Source organism: Moschus berezovskii, chromosome 8, assembly GCF_049115385.1.
Source record: "Moschus berezovskii isolate FMDL1 chromosome 8, NW_MosBer_1.0, whole genome shotgun sequence".
NCBI classification, from domain to species: Eukaryota; Metazoa; Chordata; class Mammalia; order Artiodactyla; family Moschidae; genus Moschus; species Moschus berezovskii.
The window spans coordinates 90,390,395-90,402,750 of record NC_142467.1 but is presented as its reverse complement, the minus strand read 5'-3'; the positions used below and the strand labels follow the sequence as shown (position 1 = coordinate 90,402,750).

Genomic DNA, 12,356 nt, shown 5'->3' with positions numbered 1-12,356 from the left:
ACAAATGAGTTTACAAAACAGGAAGAGCCTCACAGACTTAAGAGAATGAATTTATGGTTTGGGTGGGGGAAGGATGAGGGAAGGGATAGTTTCAGAGTTTGGGATGCACATGTACAAAATGAATAACCAACAAGGACCTACTGTATAGCTCAGGGCACTCTGCTCAGTGTTATAGCGCAGCCTGGGTAGGGGGAGAGTTTGGGAGAGGATGGATACATGTGTATGTATGGCTGAGTCCCTTCCCTGTTCACCGGAAACTATCACGACATTGTTAATTGGCTATACTCCAATACAAAATAGAAATTTTTTTAATAACACTTAATGTTTTAATCCGGGAGTTGGTGATGGACAGGGAGGCCTGGCATGCTGTGATTCATGGGGTCGCAAAGAGTCGGACACGACTGAGCGACTGAACTGAACTGAATGTTTAATTAGGTCTCATTTATTTTTGCTTTGGTTTTTGTTGCCTTAGGAGACAGATACAAAAGAATTATTGCTTTGATTTACAGAGTGTTCTGCCTATATTCTGTTCTAGGAGTTTATGGTTTCACATTTTGCATTTAAGTCTTTAATCCATTTTGAGTTTTCTTTGTATATGGTTTGAGGAAATGTTTTAATTTCATTGTTTTACATGTAGCTGTCCAGTTTTCCCAGCACAGTTTATTGCAGAGTGTCTTTTTCCCAATTGTATGTTCTTGCTCCCTTTGACTTAGATTAATTGACTATAGGTGTGTGGGTTTATTTTTGGGTTCTCTAACCCTGTGGAAAATTCTGAAAGAGATGGGAATACCAGACCACCTGACCTGCCTCTTGAGAAACCTGTATGCAGGTCACGATGCAACAGTCAGAACTGTACATGGAACAACGAACTGGTTCCAAATAGGAAAAGGAGTACGTCAAGGCTGTATATTGTCACCTTGCTTATTTAACTTATATGCAGAGTACATCATGAGGAACGCTGGGCTGGAAGAAGCACAAGCTGGAATCAAGATTGCTGGGAGAAATATCAGTAACCTCAGATATGCAGATGACACCACCCTTATGGCAGAAAGTGAAGAGGAACTCAAAAGCCTCTTGATGAAAGTGAAAGAGGAGAGTGAAAAGGTTGGCTTGAAGCTCAGTATTCAGAAAACAAAGATCATGGCATCTGGTCCCATCACTTCATGGGAAATAGTTGGAAAAACAGTGGAAACAGTGTCAGACTTTATTTTTTTGGGCTCCAGAATCACTGTGGATGCTGATTGCAGCCATGAAATTAAAAGACGCTTACTCCTTGGAAGGAAAGTTATGACCAACCTAGATAGCATATTAAAAAGCAGAGAAATTACTTTGCCAGCCAGGGTCCGTCTAGTCAAGGCTATGGTTTTTCCCGTGGTCATGTATGGATGTGAGAGTTGGACTGTGAAGAAAGCTGATCGCCGAAGAATTGATGCTTTTGAACTGTGGTGCTGGAGAAGACTCTTGAGAGTCCCTTGGACTGCAAGGAGATCCAACCAGTCCATTCTAATGGAGATCAATCCTGGGTGTTCATTGGAAGGACTGATGCTAAAGCTGAAACTCCAATACTTTGGCCACCTCATGTGACGAGTTGACTCACTGGAAAGAACTCTGATGCTGGGAAGGATCGGGGGCAGGAGGAGAAGGGGACGACAGAGAATGAGATGGCTGGATGGCATCACCGACTCGATGGAGGTGGGTTTGAGTGAACTCCAGGAGTTGGTGATGGACAGGGAGGCCTGGCGTGCTGTGATTCATGGGGTTGCAAAGAGTCGGACACGACTGAACTGAACTGAACCCAAAAATTCAGTTCTATTTCCTTGATCTGTTGTGGCCTTTTTTGGAGCCAGTACCATATTGTTTTGATTATTGTTACTTTGTAATATAGTTTGAAGTCAGGGAGCATGATACCTCAAGCTTTGTTCTTCTTTCTCAAGATTGCTTTGGCTATTCAGTTTCTTTTGCAGTTCATATAAATTTTAGGATTATTTGTTTTAGTTCTATGAAGAATATCATGGTTATTTTGATAGAAAGTGGAATCGCTCAGTCGTGTCCGACTCTTTGTGACCCTATGGACTGTAGCCTACCAGGCTCCTCTATCCATGGGATTTTCCAGGCAATAGTACTGGAGTGGGTTGCCATTTCCTTCTCCAGAGGATCTTCCTGACTCAGGGATCAAACCCGGGTCTCCCGAGTTGTAGACAGACGCTTTACCGTCTGAGCCACCAGGGAAGTCTTACTTTGATGGCAACTGCATTAAATCTGTAGATTGTCTTGGGTAGTATGGGCATTTTAACAACATTAGTTCTTCCAGTTCATGAGCACAAAACATCTTTCCGTTTCTTTTTATTGTCTTCAGTTTCCTTTATCAGTTCTTTATGGTTTTGAATATATGGGCCTTTCACCTCCTCGGTTAAGTTTATTCCTAGGTACTTTATTCTTTTCATGCAGTTTCCAATGTGATTGTTTATCTTGTTTTCTCTTCGTATTAATTCATTATTAGTGTATAGAAAAGCAATGGATTTCTATATGTTAATCTTGTATCTTGCAACTTTACTGAATTCATTTATTCTAATAGTTTTTTGGTGGAATCTTTAGCGTTTTCTGTATAAAGTATGATGCCATCTGTAGATAGTGACAGTTTTCTTCTCTTCCAATTTAGTATTATATTTCCTTTATCTTGTCTGGTTGCTGTGGCTGGGACTTCCAATACTGTGTTAAATAGAAGGGCCAAGAGTGGGCATCTTTTTTCCCAAGTTTCCAAGGTACTGAAGCAGGAGTGTTGAAGGTTAGGTCTGAGCTGGTTCCATTTTCTCTAAGCGTGTGTCCTCATCCCTCCCAACTTTGGCATTTTCACCCCAGAGGGTAGCAGTGCTGAAGCACAAGGGGCCAGCGTGGGCAGTCAGTGTAGGTCTAGGTGCATGCTGGGGCAGTCCCAGCACCCTGGAGTTCCAGGCGGCTTCTGACCTTCTGTCCCCACAAACGCCAGTAATGATTGCCTTCACCGCATTCAGATGCAGTGCTGGGTCTGAACTGACTCTGTCACAATGACTTAACCTACTTGATAGTGTCGGCCTTTGCCCTAGTGGGGAGCTGTGCTGTGGAGCAAGAGGGGCTGAAATTGCCCCCAGCATGGGCCAGGGTACACTCTGGGACCGATGTAGGAAGCCAGCTGGAGCCCCTGACATTTTCAGTTGCTTCTTCCATCTTGTTTTGAGAGCAAGCAAGCAAGCATGGACGTGCTCTTCAGTAGCGGAGTCTAGATTTCTCACGGCACCCCCTGCTAGTCCCACTGGTCTTCTTGCCAGCCATGTGGACTTATCTTTCTGGTGTTGGACTCCAGGGCTAGGTTTCCCAATTTGTGTTTCAGATCTTTACCTGATTGCTTCTCTTCCCTTCTTACCTGACTTCATGTGGATCTTTCTTTACAGCCTTGGTTGTTATGAACCTTTCTGCCAGTCTCCAGTTTGTTTTCAGTGAGAATTGTTCCCCATGTAAATATATATTTTTAATGTGTTCGTTGGGGGAGGTGAGGTCAGACTCCTCATCATCTGCCATTTTAATCTCCTTCCCCCATGGTTTTTTAAAAACTTAATTTATTTTGCCTGCACTAGGTCTTTGTTGCTGCACTTGGGCTTTCTCTAGTTGCAGCGTATGGGGCCTACTCTCTAGTTGTGGTGCTTGGGCTTCTCATTTTGGTAGCTTCTCTTGTTGCAGAGCACTAGCTCTAGGGTGCACAGGCTTCAGTAGTTGCAGCTCACAGGCTCTAAAGCGTGAGCTCAGTAATTGTGGCTCAGTAGTTGCTCCATGGCATGTGAAATCTTCCAGGGCCAGGGATCGAACCCATCTGCCTTGTATTGGCAGGCAGATTCTTAATCACTGGACCACCAGGGAAGTCCTGGAATTTTTTTAATACCCCATTTTATATGGTTAATCTTTTCTATATTTTCCTAAACATAAGGAGTATAATTTTAATAAGTTTTAAAATGTCTTTTTATATGAATTCTGTTATCTGATAATTACTGAGTTGATTTTGTTTTTTTTTTTCTCATTATGGGTCATTTTTCCTGTTTCTTTGCATGCCTGATGATCTTTGATGGACTACCAGAGATTGTGAAGTTTACTTTTTTATGTGCTGCGTATTTTTTATTTCTTATAAATATTTTTCTGGGGCTGCTGCTACTGCTAAGTCACTTCAGTCGTGTCCGACTCTGTGTGACCCCATAGACGGAAGCCCACCAGGCTCCCCCGTCCCTGGGATTCTCCAGGCAAGAACACTGGAGTGGGTTGCCATTTCCTTCTCCAATGTGTGAAAGTGGAAAGTGAAAAGTGAAAGTGAAGTCGCTTAGTCATGTCCGACCCTTAGCGACCCCATGGACTGCAGCCTACCAGGCTCCTCCATCCATGGGATTTTCTAGGCAGGAGTACTGGAGTGGCTTGCCATTGCCTTTTCTGGGGCAGAGTTAAGTAATTTGGAAATTCTTTTGATCCTTTTGGGGCTGTTTTTTGAACTATGCTGTGTAGCACCAGAGTAACATTTAGTGAGGCGTTAATTTTGCCCCAATACTGAATCCAAAGGCTTCTGAGTATTCTACTAAATGTGTTCTGAATTATGAGATTTTTTTCAGTCTCCCTGGTGGGAGTAGCAACTCTTCTGGTCCCAGTGTGAGTTTTGGGTATTGTTCCCTCTAATCCAGGAAATTTCAACCTTGGAGCTATTGTTTTGGCCCAGAGAATTCTTTATTCTAAGGCTTTGTCTTGGGCATCATAGGATATTTAGCAGCATCTCTGGCTTATAGTCAGTGGATGCTAGGAGCACTTACCGCTACCCCTTCAAAAATGATGACAGTCCCAAATGTCTCCAGACATAACTGTCACCCAAGGAGCAAAATCAGTCTTGATTGAGGACTGCTACTCTAATCCCTTAAGGTGATTCTTTCCCTGAATTCAGAAATTTCTTCCTGTACTTGAAATGGCTGGTACTCAACCTAAGACTCGAGTGAAACCCTCTGTAAGTTTGCAGAACATTCTTTTTTTCTGTATAGTGTGCACTTCCTCTGTCCTGCTCTGCAGACTTCAGCTACATTCTCCTCCCTGGTGGCCAGGTAATTCTCAAGACGTGCTCAGTCGCTTCAGTTGTGTCTGACTCTTTGTGACCCTTTGGATTGTAGCCTGCCAGGTCCCTTTCTCCATGGGTTTCTACAGGCAGGAATACTGGAGTGGGTTGCCCTGCCCTCCTCCAAGGGATCTTCCTGACCCAGGGATCGAACCCAGGTCTCCCATATTGCAGGCAGATTCTTTACCACTCAGCCACTGGGAAACCCTCTTCTCAAGACACCACCAGGCATTTTTTTCCCCCTCAAGTGTCACTGTCTTTTTTCTTTTTTTTAAACTGATGTCTTTATCTCTTGAAAAATGTTGTTTTGTTTATTTATTATGAGTTCTTTTAGGTGGAAGTTAAGTCCAGCCTGTCTTTTTCCACCTTGAATGAAAGCTTAAGTCTCAACAGTTTGTATTTCACTTTGGAGGGGATGTCTTATAATGCTCTTGACCACTGCACCCCTGAAAACATTAAAGTTGCAGGTCTTTGAGCCCTCATAGAATTAATATCTCACTTTATGGAGTTGAGTGTGTTCTCCAAGACTCCACAATACCAGGTACCTCTTGCTTATTTTCTTGTTGGTTCTGTCCAGTCAGCAAAATATGTATGTAATGTGTCAGGTGGTCTAGATGATTTCAGGTTATATTACGACAGAAACTTGAGAAAGTTAAAACAGCCCTTAGGCAAAACTGTAAATTAATATGGTCCTACACAGTTGCTGTTTTTTGTACTTTTTACTTTAGTAACTGGAATGGAAAAGAATACATTGACCAAATCAACACCTGAAGCTTAATTAAACAGTTCCTTCAATGGTATTATGTTTGGGACTTGCAGCTGTGCCCAGGGCTTAATTTGGTTAAGTATCTGGCTGTCTGTAGTCATTTTTTAGGACCTATCTGCTTTTTGCCGATTATGCATGGGAAGTACTGGCACCTTGCATACTTTAAAGTCTTTACTGGCAGCATTAGTCTTTGCTTCTTTGCCCCTTTGGAAAAGCAATATTGTCTTTTATTTACTGTCTTGTTCTGGGGAATGGGGCAATTTCAGAGGGCTTCCCAGATGGTACTAGTGGTAAAGAACTCAGCTGCCAGTGCAGGTAGACCTAAGAGACATAGGTTTGATCCCTGGGAGGGATGATCCCCGGGAAGAGGGCACAGCAATGCACTCCAGTATTCTTGCCTGGAGAATCCCACAGCCAGAGGAACCCAGTGGGCTACAGTCTATAGGGTCTCACACAGAGTTGTAAATGACTGAAGCGACTTCTTAGCATGCATGCACACGGAGGTTTCTACTTGGCCTTTTCCACCATGACAGCTTTTACTCCTAGGATCCTTTGTGAGGGTTATTCTGACCGCCAGTTATATAAATCTAGTTATAAACTTTGGGAGTGGAGAGAGACTATTAGGGTGGGTCTGCATGCTCAGTGAGAGCTCACTGTGAACCAGACTTTTGCCAGTACTCTGCTTATTATCCCAACTCAGAAAGTTTTGGCTGTGAGGTTATTTCTTTTGCCCCATGGAACCTTGACTTTTATCATTCTCTTAGTTCCATTCAGCTGGTCTGGGCTCAGAAAGAATCACCTGTCTGGTACTTTGGTGCTGTTCCACTGACCTTTTTCTCTCAGTGAGACTATTTTGGGCTTCCTCACAATGTTGGTTGTCTCAGGGTTTTTGAATCTTAGAAGTTACACAACCTCATTTCTGCCACATTCTTTGGATCAGAACAAATTACAGGACCAAACTCGGATCCATGGGGAGAGTGCCTAGTTCTCAGTTTTGATGAGGGAGTTACAAAGTCTCATTGCAAAAAAGCATATGGGATAAGATTTGTCATTGTAGCCCTCTTTGAAAATATAGTTTATCATATCACTGCTCCATCTGCTATCTTATAGAGTTTTATAGACCTTATTTAGGTCTATAGACTAATTTGTTACAGTTCCTCTTTTAATTTGTTCATATCTCTTTTTTAAAAGAAATATACTTATAAATCTTTTTCACTTTTATTTTGGTAAGGATTTTACAGCGATATGTGTGCTCATGGAGTTCATAATGGTTAATTGGCAGTTGTAATCTTTGGAATCAGAGATCATTGCTTTTTTCCTTAGATCTTCTTGTCTTGCATGTTTTCTTAGTTGGGAAAAAAGCTGTTGTGTCTTCTTTTTCTTCTTTGTCATCTGATAATTCTTGGATAGTTACATATCAGTAAGTGGGAGGGTGGTGTTTGGGAGCAGTCTGCCTTGGTATTACTCCTTGTAAGAAAATAAGGAGGTACATTTTTTGTAAGGAGTTTAAGCTTCTTTGTAATCACTGTGCACTAGCATTCTGTGGTAAAATACTGTGTTCTGTCAGGAATATTCCCTGCTTCCACATTTTCCTTTTGCTATGCCATTGCACTAAGCAGAGGTTATACTATACCTCTGTATTAACCTGGATTTATTAATATCTAATTATCTGAATGAGAGCTAGAGACACATTCCCCAGTTCTTTCAGAGAGGAAAAGAACATGACTGAGTGACCAGCACTTCACTAATAACACTTTATCATGTGTGCATGCATGCTTAGTTGTATCCAACTCTTTTGTGACCCCCATGGACTGGCCCACCAGGCTCCTCTGTCTGTGGTATTTTCCAGGCAAGAATACTGGAGTGGGTTGCCATTTCCTATTCCAGGGGATCCTCCCCACCTGGGATTGAACCCACATCTCTTGCATTTGTTGCATTTCCTGCATTGGCAGGCAGGTTCTTGACCACTGCCCCACTTGGCACGCCCCTTCAGTCTGTTTGAAAGTGACTTCTTTTTTTTTTTTTTTTAAGAAAGTCATATTTTAAGAGGAGTAAGGACAAGCAGAGTCATCTCCACAGAGGAGATCAATTAGGATGCTTACAATACCAAAGAATGCTCAAACTACCGCACAATTGCACTCATCTCACACGCGAGTAATGTCATGCTCAAAATTCTCCAAGCCAGGCTTCAGCAATACGTGAACTGTGAAATTCCAGATGTTCAAGCTCGTTTTAGAAAAGGCAGAGGAGCCAGAGATCAAATTGCCAACATCCACTGGATCATGGAGAAAGCAAGAGAGTTCCAGAAAAACATCTATTTCTGCTTCATTGACTATGCCAAAGCCTTTGACTGTGTGGATCACAACAAACTGTGGAAAATTCTGAAAGAGATGGGAATCCCAGACCACCTGACCTGCCTCTTGAGAAACCTGTATGCAGGTCAGGAAGCAACAGACTGGTTCCAGATAGGAAAAGGAGTACGTCAAGGCTGTGTATTGTCACTGTGCTTATTTAACTTATATGCAGAGTACATCATGAGGAACGCTGGGCTGGAAGAAGCACAAGCTGGAATCAAGATTGCCGGGAGAAATATCAATAACCTCAGATATGCAGATAACACCACCTTTATGGCAGAAAGTGAAGAGGGACTAAAAAGCCTCTTGATGAAAGTGAAAGAGGAGAGTGAAAAGTTGCCTTAAAGCTCAACATTCAGAAAACTTAAGATCATGGCATCTGGTCCCATCACTTCATGGGAAATAGATGGGGAAACAGTGGAAACAGTGTCAGACTTTATTTTGGAGGGCTCCAAAATCACTGCGGATGCTGATTGCAGCCATGAAATTAAAAGACGCTTACTCCTTGGAAGGAAAGTTATGACCAACCTAGATAGCATATTAAAAAGCAGAGACATTACTTTGCCAGCCAGGGTCCGTCTAGTCAAGGCTATGGTTTTTCCCGTGGTCATGTATGGATGTGAGAGTTGGACTGTGAAGAAAGCTGATTGCCAAAGAATTGATGCTTTTGAACTGTGGTGTTGGAGAAGACTCTTGAGAGTCCCTTGGACTACAAGAAAGGTCCACCCAGTCCATTGTAAAGGAGATCAATCCTAGGTGTTCATTGGAACGACTGATGCTAAAGCTGAAGCTCCAGTACTTTGGCCACCTCATGCAACGAGTTGACTCACTGGAAAAGACTCTGATGCTGGGAGGGATTGGGGGCAGGAGGAGAAGGGGATGACAGAGAATGAGATGGCTGGATGGCATCACCGACTCTGTGGACATGAGTGAATTCTGGGAGTTGGTGATGGACAGGGAGGCCTGGCGTGCTCTGATTCATGGGTTCGCAAAGAGTTGGACACGACTGAGCAACTGAACTGAAAGATCTGGAACCTGCAAATACTGAGACTGTGTTATCTGGAGGTTAAACAAAAAAGATTTAAGATGATGGGATAGCTTTTCAAATGTTTGAAGGTCACTGAAGAAGAAAGATTACATATGTTTCGAACTGAAATAGACCTTGGTATGAAATAATGAAATTTTTATTTCTGGCATTGTCAACCTTGCTGAGGAGGGGTTCCTGTATGGGTTGAGGGAATTCTCATCCTTTTCAGATCTGTTGTTACTCAGAGATTTTTGTGACTCTTCCATGGTAACAATCATGTGATAGGTGGTTGTAGCTTACAGAATTGTGGGATATCATCATATCCCACAATTGGGCTTCCCTGGTGGCTACCTGTAATGTGGGAGACCTGGGTTTGATCCCTGGGTCGGGAAGATCCCCTGGGAAAGGAAATGGAAGGAAATGGCAACCCATTCCAGTACTCTTGCCTGGAAAATTCCATGGATGGAGAAGCCTGCTAGGCTACATACAGTCCATGGGGTTGCAAAGTCAGACATGACTGAGTGACTTCACTTTACTTTCTTTCTATTATATTTTTAGTTTTTTGATTAAATATTTATTGAGCACCTAGGGAAATGCAGAGGTGATTAAAACATGATCAGAAGTGAGGCAGTTGCACAAATAATGGAAAGCAACGTATAAAGTTCACTGAATCACAGCAGTCAGAAGAGTTTTAGGAGATCAAGAAATTGCTTACAACTTGGAATGGGGCGTGGTTGGGTGGCCAATCAGGAAAGGGGATTGAAATTAAAATAGAAGACTTCAGTCTGGATTGTTGTTGATACTCAGTTTAGACTATATTTGTCTTTCTTTTTCCTCTCTCCCCATCTTCGGGTTTAATTCACCACTACTGCCCAGGATTGTTCCGTACTGTACTTGCTTGCATTCGTTTTAATGTCTTCTACAGAGCTAGGTCCTTTCAATGTTTTAGGAATTTTTTTCTCTTTTTTTGAAGGAATCTTGACCTTTTAATCTTGGTGTTGACAGTTTTGAGTCTTTTCCATTCTTTTAATTTTTGTGCATTTTTGGGTGAAATATCTCATACAGATGTCTTTACTGGAGATTTTTCTTCAACTTCCTCATCAAAGTTGTCACCATCACCATCTTCATCATCATCTTCATCAGCAGCAAACTTTACTTTTTTGTGGGGAATCTTGCTACCACTTCCAGGGGCAGAACGCCTTCCAGATATACTTAAGAGTTTCACATCCTCCTCCTCTTCATCTTCTGACTGCATCTTCCTCCACAGCTATTAAGTGCTGTCCACTAATATGCACAGGCCCTGAACCACACTTCAACTGTAAGACCACAGGTGGTGTTATTTCAAAGCTCTCAAGGGAAACCTTTGACTGTACAGACATTTTCAAAGTTGCCAGTGTTACTTTAATTGGACTGCCTTCATGATTCATCGCCTCTTCTTCAGCAATGTGCAGTCATCCGTTGCACCAGCCCCTAAACTGATCATTCTTAAAGATAACTGGTGCTCATTTTCATCATTATCCACCTTAAAGTGATAGTCTTTGTCAGCCTTTAGTTCACAACCAAAAAGATAGTCCTGGGCCTCAAGGGGCTTGTGTACGTAGGTTGGAGGCGTGCACTTAGGTGGGAGAGAAGCCAGATGGAAATTAACAACTACTGTTGAGAAAAACAACCATACAGGCCAGAATCACACCAGGAAAAATATTTTTGGAAGTATTCAAAGTTACTAATCTAAAATCTTCTCTGTTTTACAGGACCTAAATACTATTTATTCTTATCTTCATGGAATGGAAATATTATCAAATCTCAGGGAACATCAGCTTCGGTAAGTGTGATGCTGTGTTTAAGAGCATGTGCCAAGAGGTTTATTCAGATGAGTTCGGATAGATTTGCAGGGACCAAATCATTTAGGAGCTTTTTATAGGCTCTGCATAGCAATTGGCCCCTCTCATTCCAGTTTTTCTTAGCCATGGGACCTTGAACAAGTCTTAACATCTAAGCTATAGTTTAGTCTTCCATAAAACAGGGATAAAAATATTAGCTTTGTTACAACATTTTGAGGATTAAATGAGAATATTTAAAGCAAAGTACAGTGCTCAGTCTGTGCTTTCTAGAGAAAACAGAACTGTTTTCTTTTTGTACTTTGTATTGATATTTATTATGTAAAATGCTTAAGATGGACTTGTTACGATGTGTTTTTATATTAAAGTGGAAGGAGCAAGACTCTTGATTGGGTATAAGCTCCTATGGACAGTACCCATGAACTTTCTGAACCTCATTTTTCTGTTCTGTAAAATGAGTTCACTCTCTTGCCACCTTGTATCATTGTAATTATATTTGTAAAAGCACTTTTGAGTGCTGTAAGTACTAACTGATGTAACTTTGCATAAATTTTGATTAACCTGTGTTTTCTTTCCCATGGTCAGCTTAGCCATCACTTTTCTGGCTGTTCTTTAAGTTTCTGGCTATGGACCAAATCACTAAAATATGATTGTTTTGAATTTATTATTTTCTCTTTTCTGTGTAACATTATTCAGATGTTAGTATATGTCAAGTAAGTGTATCAAGAAGAAAGAAGAAAATTGAAAACTAGAGTGTTTGTTAGTAATAGAGTATTTTTTAAATGTAAGCAAATTTGTGTTTATTAAACAGATTTGTATGTGTGTGATGTTTATATTTTTAAACTCTAGTGAAAAACTCAGTGGTAGATCTGATAACTTTCTGTTGTGGTAGTTGTTAACAATTATTAAAACAATTTAAGATAATTTTAAATTTTTTTACTTTTTAAAAAATAGATTGATGTCTGCAAGAGCACGCTATGAGAGATACAGTGGCAATCAAGTTCTTTTTTGGTAAGTATTTCCTTAATTGACTTAACAGTGTTTAAACTTTGGACTATTAGCAGGGAAATTCATTTGATTCTGAAAGTTTCTGTGGAAGAGATTGAAATACATTCCTGAATTGTGAAATACAACATACATAGAGCTCAGGGAAGAAATAAGTGCAATAAAGTTTAATAAACAAGATACAATCTGTGTAACTACTATGCAGTGAATATATAGAACATACTAGCTTTTCAGAGGGCTCAGTCAGCCATCT

General features: G+C 41.2%; 1 protein-coding gene and 1 pseudogene across 10 annotated transcripts in view; one reads left to right on the top strand and one right to left on the bottom strand.

Moving 5' to 3' along the window:
• Nucleotides 1-12,356, top strand: part of RAPGEF6 (Rap guanine nucleotide exchange factor 6) — a 221,326-nt gene that overhangs the window by 23,175 nt on the left and 185,795 nt on the right. For 4 of the 10 annotated variants that reach the window (XM_055430393.2, XM_055430398.2, XM_055430392.2 and 1 more), the window contains exons 2-3: nucleotides 11,012-11,082; nucleotides 12,053-12,109. In XM_055430393.2, the coding sequence (XP_055286368.2) occupies nucleotides 11,012-11,082; nucleotides 12,053-12,109 (128 nt within the window). Of the gene's footprint in view, nucleotides 1-897; nucleotides 1,693-11,011; nucleotides 11,083-12,052; nucleotides 12,110-12,356 lie in introns of those variants that run through there. The other 6 variants (XM_088838824.1, XM_088838825.1, XM_088838823.1 and 3 more) reach the window with 6 other exon arrangements.
• On the bottom strand, nucleotides 10,318-10,933 carry LOC148777120 (nucleophosmin pseudogene; annotated as a pseudogene).